Source organism: Lampetra fluviatilis, chromosome 3 (assembly GCF_964198595.1).
Source record: "Lampetra fluviatilis chromosome 3, kcLamFluv1.1, whole genome shotgun sequence".
NCBI lineage: Eukaryota > Metazoa > Chordata > Hyperoartia > Petromyzontiformes > Petromyzontidae > Lampetra > Lampetra fluviatilis.
The window spans coordinates 27,703,334-27,715,981 of NC_136277.1; the positions used below are offsets into that span (position 1 = coordinate 27,703,334).

Below are 12,648 nucleotides of genomic sequence, written 5' to 3' on the forward strand. Positions count from 1 at the left end.
GTACGCTCACTGGATCCACGTGTTCCTCTTCTTGTTCCTCAGCGCACATTAATGCCAAGCACGCACTGCATTACCGTGCGCACTTCTTTGCCCACATTTTTCAATGCGGCATACGTGTTTATACCGACAACATACTGCATACAGAACGACACAGTCACACTGCACGACGCATCTCTCGCGACACATGGCGTACGTACAAACCACCACTGGAACATCCAATTCAACAATAAAACACACACACACGTGACACAGCACACACACACACTGAGTACACACACACACACGTGCCACCATATGTGCTCGACATGTACGTACGTGAAATAAGCAACATCGGTTAGACAACCTAACGCAGCTTTGGCGAAAAGATGCGATCAAGTCTCTCAATAGCAGACCGAAGTTCAAGCCATTATTATGCAATTGCCAAAAGTATATCACTTTACTTACGTAAGACCGCAGTATGCCAGAGCGTGCGTGCAAGCCCCCCCCCCCCCCAAAACACATTTGCATTCATTTAACTCACGTATATGTGGTCGTCGGCATATCGGCTTCTCAGCACTTCCAACAGCGTCGTCTCGTCCAAAACTGCCAAAGTGGCCAGATCGTCGGTCTTGGACGCAGCCATCGGCCCCCTCCGAATCTCCAACCTCAACTGTTCAAATCTCGGCCACGGAGAAACGACACCACCGCGTTTCGTGTTGCGGGAACGCCGCCGTTTGCTTGACCCCGGTTGCTCTCAGCTGCGCGCCTTTATGAGCCGCTCACGCATTTGCTGCAGGGCTTGTAGCAAGTGACACAAGGCGGAGGGGTGCTGGGGGATGGGATGGTTTGGGGGGAGTTCGGTGCGACGAACTTTATTGTCGCGGGAGCTTTGTGATGGTTGGTTGGTTGTATTACGAGCTTTCGCGTTTCCTCATTCTGACTGGTTTCGGTGAGAGTCAGACGGATTTTATGGCCAAGTGGGTGGAAAGCATGAATGACAAAATGTTTACGGGGGGCATGGGTGGGTGGGTGGGTGGATGTCGGCGTGGGGGGAAGGGTTGGTCTTGTTTTTTTGTGGGAGGGGGATAGATAGGAGCTTGGAGGACCAGTTCGACAAATACAACGTGCGATGATGTACAATTCCATTGTTATCGAGGCTTCATTTATCACGGAGTCGTTTCCAGAGCCCACCCCCCCTCTCCCTAACCACCCGGACCGCCCACTCTAGGGCGTTGGGGAGACTGGAGGGAGAAGTTTTGTTTTTTCCGGAGCACAGCAGCGGACAGCTCCATATTGAATTGAATGGCTTATTTATAATTGATGTTAACTTCTTCTTGGTTCTTTCGGTAAAGTCGCGTAGAAGGGAAGTAATAAAATAATAAAATAATAAAAATAAAACATCATATTTTTATTATTTTATTACTTCCCTTCTACGTGACTTTACCGAAAGCTTTAAATTGATGTTAACTTACAGCCCTACTCCTGGATGAAAGTCTTCCCCACGCAGGCTGCGTCGGTCATGGCAGTTGTTTGGCCATACTTTGGGGCCGTCCATAAATGACGTCACGTGATTTTTGACGATTTTTACCCCCCCCCCCCCCTCGTTACACGGTGTCACAAAAAGTCAGACCCCCCTCAAATATGACGTCACAAAGTTCTGCCCCCCCCCCCCCAAAAAACATGCTTTAAATCGCTGAACTCTAAGGTTGTAGGAGAAAACATTTATTTAAAGTCTATTTCATTAAGTAGAACCTGTTGTCTACATTTATTTAAAGTTGCGCATTATGATGTGACGTCACATTTCTCAAATCTCCCCCCCCCCCTCGTCACACATCGTCACAAATATCTGACCCCCCCTCCCCCCATAGGTGCGTGACGTCATTTATGGACGGCCCCTTCGCCGTGCTGGTCAATACGGGGGTCGGTGAAGTTGCGGACGCCGTTAGCCGTGGCAGGTAATCGAACTCAGGTTCGATGGGTTCATTACCCGTTTCGCAAACCGCTGAGCCACAGCTTGGCCCTAATGCAGTACACAGTTCCGGCTTGTAAACACTTTACGTAGAATGTAGACACTCACACACACACACAGCTGACGTTTTGTTGTGTGTAAGGAGTTTTGTGAGTTTTTGCATTGCAAACAAGAGGGCGGTGTTTGTGTGGGGGATGAGAAGAGGGGATGTTGTGGGGGTTGTGCAATTGTGTTTAAAGTGACTCAAATGCCGTGGCATTTGCTCAATGTTCGTCTACATAAGCAATTACAATTAGAACAATCAATAGCCCACAGGCTCCTTTTGTGACTTTACCGAAAAAACCTAAGAATATGAATCCTTGCAGTCACGAAAGCTTCCAATCTAGAAATAACAAAACGGATTTGACTATACGTTCAAACCCTTATAATGCACGTATTATCAAAAGAATGCTGCTGGTGCTACACTATGCAATGTAAAAGACTTACACTCCGTCATATACAAGATACCAGAATTGGCACTGTGTGACTGTATTAGATTGATAATTTAAAATATATATGACATGTTGAGCCCTAAAATTTGACTTAAAACTTTCGTGACTGCAGGAATTCATATTCTATGGTTCTTTCGGTAAAGTCACGTAAATAGACAAAGAATAAAATAAAGTGAATACAAATATCACGACGTTTCGATCGCAGCATAAGCGTGCGTCATCAGGAGAAGGGGGTTAAGCCTCTCAAGGCCATAGAATATGTTGAGCCCTTTGTCAATCGGCTTTACGCGCGCGATCTTAATTTGACCACAATTCACCTACGATGGGTATGGTAGTTCGGGTAATTGCCGAAAGCGTTGGGGGTCGCCCATAAATGACGTCACGCACCTGGGGGGGGGGTCAGACATTTGTGACGATGTGTGACGAGGGGGGGGGGTTGAGAAATGTGACGTCACATAAGATTGCGCAACTTTAAATAAATACAATATAGACAACACGTTCTACTTAATTAAATCGACTTTTGATAAATGTTTTCTCCTACAACATCGGAGTTCAGCACCATATTAGATACGCACTACAATGACAATAGTTTAAAGCGATTTGAAGCATGTTTTATTTTTTTTGGGGGGGGGGTGGGGCAGAGCTTTGTGACGTCATATTTGAGGGTGGGGTCTGACTTTTTGTAACGCCGTGTGACGAGGGGGGGTCAAAAATCGTCCAAAATCGCGTGACGTCATTTATGGATGGCCCCTTAAGCATTGGCGTGGGGGGGTGCAATACAAGTCCAGTACAACTGTGGATTATGCTCTACTGCCCTCTGCTGCCCCATCGCATAGCTCGGCAGCCCATAACACCTATTATGCATGGACGTCTCCCTTAAAAGCACAAATCCCTGCTTAGCTTCCGACAGTCAAACTAAATCCGGCACATTTCAGCTTACTTGGTTGAGAGCGTTCGGATACACATGCACAAACAACCGATATAAATATACTGTACCTAATCCACCGACCTGTAATTAACTCTGTTGCAGCAGGACTATCACTAACACACAAGTGCCATCAATCCATGCGCGCCGGTGAATTACTATACTCCGTGAAATGTCTCACGGACACAAAACAAAATCCCAATTTATCTTCAAGCGTTCGTCTAAATGTGCTCAGACGCTGCTGCAATTTACTCAGGTATAACAACAGAAGAAAGAGAGGAGGGAGTGTGGGGTGGGGGGGATGATCAAACAACGGCTTGTATTGTTGCTGAAGATCGCCACGCGGCAAGCTGCAAGCAGCAGCAGCATCAGCATCATCGGTGTGCTGTACGGATCAGAGCGGAGGATTTGCCTGCCACGTGGGGTGCAATGTCTGCGTATGTGATGCGTGCGTGTGTGGGGTGGTTTGGACGCGGTGTGCGTCATCACATACTCGCCAGGCACGCGCATGATGTAGAGGTTACGTAAGCCCCAAGTTGTGCATTGGGTTGCACGCATACACCCTCATTTATTGGAGCCGTTCGTGGCTCAGAGATACCAGCTTGCACGCTGCACGTGGAATGATGTGTGTATGTACGATTCGCCCCTGGGCAAAGAGCCCAGAAGTTAAAAAAAAACACACGGCCGATTAGAAGGTATGGCCTTTGACTTTACTTGAATTCAATTTGTATTTTGAATTTGCTCTCGACCAAGTCACACGAAATTGTCGACTCTTGAAATGTAAGCATGGTTGAGCCTGATTCGTTCTCGGGTGTTGTGTTGTCCTTCCCCGCAACACCGATTAGCGCGGTTGGCTACGTACGGTGCGAAATAAGTTCACCATACATACGGATGGGTAGCCCACCACCACGAGGTAGCAGTGTCGAGGGTCACCCTATTTTCCAATGTGGGATGGGTTTTGCTACAGGTTTCCTCACATTTAAAGCCAAAGACTCATTCATCGAATTCGCCGAACATCTCAATGTCAGACGGACCCTCGATACTGTATTCCCTTTGGCTTTCCTATGCAAATAATATGAATGATTGATCGGCAGCACCCGTGATCTATCCACTGCTGGACAAAGGCCTCCCCTTGCTGTCATCAAATGTTTTTATCACGTGGGTAGACTGTTAATAAGTAGATTTGTACCTGCATGGATCAACACTGTGAAAATAAAGAATATTAATACATATTCTACAGAGAACATTTTGACATTACATAATATACTAGATTCTGTAGAAAGAAGTTACAAGACTGATTTGTTTAAAAAAAAAATGTCTTTCCCCCCAAATTCATTCCAATGGTGTTATCAGCGTCATGTCAAGAAACAACGAATCAATTTAGAACTGTTACAGAGCAGCGAATCACTTCGTGTTAGAGAACGGTCATTGGAACTAGATATCAGAGAACTACTTTTGAAATAGCAAGTTATCTATCACCGACACTCATCACATTCTTGATTTGAAGCTTTCGTAACTGCAGGAATCCATACTCTTTGGTTCTTTCGGTAAAGTCACGTAATTAGAAATAATATTAAACAAATCACGACGTTTCGATCGCAGCACAAGCGGTCGTCATCAGGCGTGATCACGACCACTTGCTTGTGTTGCGATCGAAACGTCGTGATTTGTTTGATTTAATTTCTAACTACGTGACTTTACCGAAAGAACCAAAGAGGACTCTTCACATTATTTGGTGGCACTGCGTTACAACACGAGGGCGACACGCTAGGGGGCAGCACTTTCCCACCAGCCCTGCCTCAGGGAGACACGTTGGTTGTATAACTGTCAAAACAACATTTCTAATTCTCAGAGCTGGAATGTTTTGCTTCATTAAGCGCAAACCCAAATTTAATGGTGTTTTTTTTTGGCAATAATCAGTGACTGAGCTGAAACCATCAATTAATGACAACATGAGAACCCATTTCAATCATGGGCGGCTGTCTGCATTCAAATCGAAAAATCTCAGTGGTGCTAGCTCAGCAACTGTGACCACATAAACAGTTGGTCGCCTCTACAATCTCTGATCCTTATGTCATGTCCCTCTTACACTTACCAACTATCGTTTGCCCTTTAATTTAAAATAGTCTTTCTCGTTCTGCATGAAGACACTATTTATCATTCTACTGTATCTTCTTAATACGTCTCTGGAAGTTCTCTTTGATTATCCTCTGTAATTTTCCTTGCTTAAGACAATTGTCAGAATGTTATCAAACCTATGTCCTTTATGAGTATTCTTTTACTTTCTGGAAGATAAAGAAACCACATGTGCCAGAAGGGGAAATGTTGGGTGCAGTGGTCAAAGGCTGGACTCACACTGGCTACGATCCAGCACACAGCAGGGCAATGTGAATGTGTGTCGGTACATTGTACTGCAAGACTCATGATTTGGATTCCTGTTTTCGAAATGGATGTTGTAGGCAGGGCAAAAGTTTGTTTTTTCATTTCTGGTTCGCAATCGGACCCTTTGAAACAAATTCAAACGATGCACCAGTCCTTCTGGGTCAAAGAAAGTAATCGGCATTGTCTTCACAAATAATCTTTTCTGAAGCATTTTTTTTTCAGCCTCAGTGAACTCAGTGTTTTACGCGTTTTTAACTAAGGCCTTTAACGCTTTGTTTCCACATCGCAGCTATACATTCATTATTCATTGCCTGTGACGATGCTAAACTCTTCTCCACGTGAAACTATGTTGGAACTCTTTGGAAAATGTACAAAGTAAATGTACGATAGCATCGTCACAGTGTATATACACGCGTATTTATTATGTATGTAACGATGAAAGAAGTTCCACATACATGCAAGTAGGGAGCACACCCGACAGTTACACGATCACGGAGGGAAAGAAGCGGAATCAACTCATTTTCAGGAACGAGATGGATATTGTGTCGTTGCAGCACTATGGAGAAGCCTTAATACAGCAGTGGATAGAACATGCCTAATGATGACAAACACTGCATTTAGATTCTCATAATTACGATACACTTAGTCTGTTAACATAATACCACCCAGCGAAAAAAACTGCACAAATTAAACAAAAAATACAAACGCGACAGTACAAATGGGATAAAACAAGAATATCGAATTTTGACCCTAAAATATATAACTTCATCGAAATGTTGTACCATATATATGTACAGCCCTCTTTGATGATTCACTGCTGGATGAAGTTCTCCCCACACTTCTCATACCGTTGGGGTGATTTGACCATACTTCACCACTCTAATCATTGTGCCGGTTGATAAGGGTGGGGCAGGAGGACAAAACCCGTTCCGATATCACTGGCCACTGATCTTAGCTTTAGTTGGGAATTGAACTCAGGTCACCAGGTTCAAAGCACAGCGCGCTAACCACCGTGCAACTGCTCCACCCCATAGAGCGGTTCCGCAGTGAATTACACTTAACACTGAGTTCCAAAGTTCTCATATAATTGCTCACACCTGTGCACAGTACGTGGTGCACACTCGAGCCCTTGTCAAGGGTTGCACGTGTTGTAATGTGAACCATAAAGCCACCAATTTGTTTGGTAGCATATTAGTCTTGAAAGGCAACGCACCACGCCATTTCCCCTCTCATAACTTTGTCTGCCTCTTTCCCCGCTCCCCATCCCCAATTCCTTTCGAAATTTCTTCTGCCCCCCCCCCCTCTCCCACGTATTGCTGGGTGTTTTGCGTTAAAACTGAGCATGCTGTGTGATAAGTCAATGAATGGGATTGAATGGGACATTGCTTGATGGATAGAAGGAGTTGATTTTACGAGGTGAGAAACCATTGAGGCTTCCAATGCCTTTTTTAAAGGGTGGCCCATATAAATAAGTGACGACTAATTCAGTTTAATTTACGGACCTTTGTTAAAAATCCACAAACTATGCTGGTCACAATGTTTTGTGCAAAACCATGCTGGTTAGTGCGGGCTGGTGAAGAGTACTGGTGTAGATATTGCTCGCCACTGATATTAACTAACCATGGTTGTGAATCAAACTCAGGTCGCCGGATCCGTAGCGCAGTGTACTGACAACCGTTGTAACGTAAGCTCGAACAAAACTAAAATATAAACAGAGAAAAGCTAACCGCACAACAAAGTTTAGCTTACATTTCAAAACAAACTCATGCAGCTTTCATTAAAGTAGAACACATTTTATAAAGTCACACGAAGCAAATTACAACATTAACTCGACGAGGTATAAACAAACTGTTATAAGCGTTTATACACTCAACTTTTCCAAGCAACGTAACCATAAACAGCATTGAGAGCGGCAACAAACATTAACGGTGTGTTAGTTGTGGACGAGATGCAGGATTATTCCAAGTTTAGAGGCACCTGCATTACCACTAACTTTAGAACAAATAACACAACATTCAACACGTTTGTCAATAACGCTGCCTTTAAAAGGAAAAATATAATAGGCGACGTTTCAGGCAATTACCCTTTTTAATATTACATGCAATGTATTGTGCTATGGAGAAATGTTACGTGCTATTTAAAAAAATGTCCATTGCCCAAATCGTCGCTCGCCAATTACATAAATATTTCCACTTAAGCCGCTGTTATTAACGAATGCGTTTAGTTTTTTTTATTACGCGTCATTGTGCACTACTGGCAATGCAGTGTCGACAAATGTAAAAAAAATGCAAATTCTAAGATTTTCCACAAGGCGGCGGTACAATATCACTCATGGTGGAATGGACTGCTCATGCTGAGTGGCATTCAAATAGCCACCAGTCCACATATTTTCACCATGAGCGTCACTATACACCTACTGTCTGCCAAGTTATATAATTGTGGCTTATGGGTCAGCCTCGACTATATAAACAGGCAATATAAAGTTATCTTAAAAGTTCAGTAACGTACTCTACTGGTATAATTGCTGCTCTATTTTGTGAAATAAAACAATCTGTCTGCATTTGTATATCTGTCAATCCATACGGTTTACCCCCTATTCTTATACAGGGGAAATTGAGTTTTCAGGTCCATACGGCGTACAGCCGTTTGAATGCGGGTAAAAAAATGTGTTGGTCTATTTGTTTGTGTTTCTCTCTTGTGATGGGACTTTATAGGATGAACGTTGATATTTATAAGGGCACAGGGTGACCAATAAGGGCTGAATGGGTCTGTAATAAGGTAGGGCACCGATAAGGGGTTGACAGGTATGCATTTGTTTGAATGCTGCTTGATGATGCTGAGGAGTTACATAAACGACGCTCTTAGTGAGATGCCAAAAGTGAACTGACCACATGCACACACTCCAAAGACACAAGTCCACTTCAAATCAAATTCCATCTTCGGTGTTCGGGTACACACAACCGTCGTCTGTGCTTGCTCACAAAGACAGACACGTTTCAAGAATCGAGCTGTTCGTGTTTGTTTAAACAGTAGAATTCCTGCGTGATTATGATTAATAAGTCTGCCTTGCGCAATGTAATACCTCATTGGACTCTCAACTGGTAAAGCAATGTATAGGATTGTGGTGATTTATCGATGTATGAGAGATGGCTGGTGGTGGTTATTGTTGTTGTTTTATAAGAGTACGGTAATCCAACAATGGGTGGGGTGGTGGCACAGTCGATTAGAAAACCTGAGTTCGATTCCTGGCCACAGCCTAACATCTGTGGCGAGTAATGTCTGGCTTTAGTTTGGGCACCTGTCAATAACATAGCCCGCACAATGACCAGCACGGTGAAGTATGTTCAAACAATCTGCGTGACGAACATGGCATGGGGGATGCTTTCATCCAGCAGTTGAGAAAAAATGGCTGAAAATTATCATCGTTGTTTACCATTTGTAGATCCCATAATGTTGAGAGGCGTCCTACATTGACTCGTTTTCATCGCTGAGCTTTTGAATTTAGCTAAAGGAACACAGTACAGTACATTTAAGCATCCCAAGAGTATTTCCCCCAGAAAATAGTCATGTTTAGATGATGGCTACGTCCCACACATTCCTGTACAGTAAATCAAACAAAGCCTAATGTCAAGTGTGATGCACATCTGGTTTGCATCACCAAATCGTTGTGTCGCACCATACTCTGCAACATCTTTGTTAATCACGCAGACAGGGGAGTTTCAGGGAAGGCATGTCAAATTCCAGGCAACACATAAAATTGGATACGACTGAAGCATTTTTTCCCCAAAAAGTTATTTGCAGTGATGAAACTGGCCAAAACAAATTAATATGATATTCAGCACGTGTATTGTATCTACATGAAAAACAAATGTTTTAGTTCTCCAATGTGTTTTAGAGTGGTGCCGCATGTTGTTCGGCGTGATGTCTAACGTTTTACACCAAGTGGAGCAAAATGGCGGAAGTCATGCCGAACAACACGTGGCACGTACATGTAGAACTTCTTTCGTACGGTACGTAGCCAAAGTGCTAATCGGAGGTACGGGTGAAGGACAACAAACTAAACACAAAAAGCAGTTCTACAACCTGAAAACAAGTGGGAAAAGTTAGTACTTGTAGTGCTAGTTTCGGTCTCTACATTTAAATAAACCCCTTTGATCAATGTGGCCAGTATTCTATAGGTAAAGTTCCAAATGGCAATACAACTTTATACTCAAGTTGTACTCATATTAGTTCGTCTTTAGGACAGTTATCGTGCCGCAGCCGCCTGCCCCGACCACCCGATACAGAGGGACAGAGCTAACGTGTGAGTGCATTCAAATTAAGTTAAAAGGTAAAATAAACTAATTCTTATATTAAACTGTAACTCTAAATCATTATTTGTTTTTAAAGCCCAAGGGTAGTGGATCATTATCGGCAACATTGGTTATCCACGTGGTGTGGCACATGTGACAGCTAAACTTCCCAATTAAAGAAAATAAACATCTATCGCGCGGAATTTATTATATAAAGTTGGTGAATTAAGTGTGCAGGAAGTAAAAGATATTAACAACGTATACATATATGCCTGTGAGTCTATTATTAATTCTAAAATACAGTAGAAAGAAAACCCTGACAGAGTAGCAGCCGGGGAACGGGATGCATCTGAGAGGACATTCACTGACGAAGAAGAAGATAGAGTGATGAATTCAGCTCATGTGCACGAGTGAGAAAGATTGTTACAGTGCAGGATCATGAGTAGATTAACCGTGGTCGATCATGATAAAAACACAAAACAGAGAACACGACCGAGAGAATGACCACTGTGGAGATGGAGCAATAAGATCAGCTCATGTGCAGGAGTGAGAAGGATTGTGTCATCATGGAACTTTGAGAGATGATGAGAGCACGAGGAAGCTTTCATCCAGCAGTTGATAGACTGACTGGTGATGATTATAGTAGAAAAACATGACAAAAATCCGCAAAACATGGACATGCAGTATTCTAATCAGCCTATAAGAACGTTTTGGGTGGGGGGGGAATTCTATTTTCTTTTCAGGTATCTTCACCAATCGTGGCCACCATTTCGGTATCACCATGTTGAGTTATTTATAGTATGACTTCACAAAATAATAATTGTAAGATTAAATAATGGCATAACAATTACAATCTAGACTCCTGGTCGTACGGGCAACATTTACCTACAAAATACTTCTCGTGATACCATCCTGCGACATTCTGTACCCGTGGCCGCGCACAAATAAAATTTCCAAGTGGCATTTTGCTTATATAGTGCCTGTTATATTTTAAGATGCTAGCCATGGGGGGATTATTACAGCCAAATGTTGCTCCTATAACCAGTCGTTAAGATGATAAACATTTAGGATGCAGAACATGAGCAGTATTGTGCAAGCCCAGAAAAATACAGTACAGGGTGTCGCAATCCCAGCGTGGTCATTGAGAATATATGTCACTGTCTGATGTGTCCTAGTAATTCGGTGGTGGTTCATGAATGCACTTGATGTAGAGTAAGGGAGCCGTCTCTTCCTATCTGGTATCACACCACAGTGTAGCAATGTGAATTGGAATTTCGTCAACAATACAGGTGCCGTCATGCTCCATTATGTGATGTCACCTGTACAAGCTGCATGAAACAAAATAAACCTTCACAAAAATTGGGAGCCATGAACCGGATGGACTACAGTGTCTCAAAAAAACACTCTTCACACTGCCTCCTACTCCTAATTAATGAGCCATCTCTTAAAAGTTGATGACTCATCTTCACGCACACTTAAATTATTTTCGCATTGCACGTAGCTGACGAATGTCAAAAATGTAAACCCACACCCGCCCCTTGCTTGTGGCGCGTGTGGAATTGGAGTTGACAAAACCATGGGAGATCGAGATTGAATGCTCCTGCCGCTAATGTAGGGCAGATGTTTGGACGCGATGTTCAATACGAGATGTTTGTATTGAGTGAAGGGTCACATCGAGGGAGACGTTTCTTTCTGAGCGAGGATGGTGGTAGAATTCATCAGGCTGACAGGGTGGCGATGCCTGTGTGTTGAAGGTGGTGGCACGGGAAGAAAAATAATTTTAAAAAACCCACACAGCCTGGATTTGTGGTGAAGTTGTTTGTTATCTCGTCCCGCTACAGATGTGCCATTATATGTGTCTGTTGCGAAATGTGTAGCACGGTTCGGACGTGTCACCCCGGATGGCAATGCACAAGCACATTTTTTTGTGCAGAGAACATCAGGGAGATTCCATCACCATGGCAACATGACAGTCTGAATGTGCAAGGCAGAACTGTTATAAATAACCATAATAAGGTCGCGGGGTTTTTGTGTGTTTCATTGGTCAAAAGACACTGCAGCGATGACTGTCACTGTGAAGAATTTGCCGGTCTGGCAATGACGTGGGGAAGAGTGTGGCTCATGAATGTTTCTCGTGATGTGCTCTATTTTTTTATCTCGTGGTTGTGACCGCTAAGCATTTTATGCAATTGTTTTCTTTTAAGCCAAACGTATCACCTAATACAGTAGTGAACCTTCAGACCCTAATGAGACGGTATAAATGCCGAGGAAATATAACGTGCTAAGCAAATGTCTGGAATGTGGATTTTGCACAAAACAGTTTGTGTCACAAACTCAAATAATAATTTATAGGCCTTTGTCAATTCAATGATGAAGGACTCCACAAATTGTGTCAGTATTGGAGATTCATTGGCCATACTTCATCACCACGCTGTATAGGGCACATTTATAAAGCGGGGGCCCAGGACCAGTTCAGATATGACTTGTTACTGATGTTAACCATTGGGTAGGAATCAAACTCAGCTCGCTGGGTACAGAGGACACATCGCTAATCACTGCGCCACCCTTCCACCTTGTGACACAAACCCCGAATGTGGTAAAAATGTCCTA

At 43.3% G+C, this 12,648-nt stretch overlaps 1 protein-coding gene across 2 annotated transcripts in view; it reads right to left on the bottom strand.

Moving 5' to 3' along the window:
* The window catches only part of LOC144955797 (myosin-IIIb-like), a 44,169-nt gene extending 43,246 nt beyond the window's left edge, over window positions 1-923 (bottom strand). For both annotated transcript variants that reach the window (XM_078885972.1, XM_078885973.1), the window contains exon 1: window positions 521-923. In XM_078885972.1, the coding sequence (XP_078742098.1) occupies window positions 521-622 (102 nt within the window). In that variant the 5' untranslated portion in view covers window positions 623-923. The remainder of the gene's footprint in view (window positions 1-520) is intronic.
* Window positions 924-12,648: the final 11,725 nt, after the last annotated feature.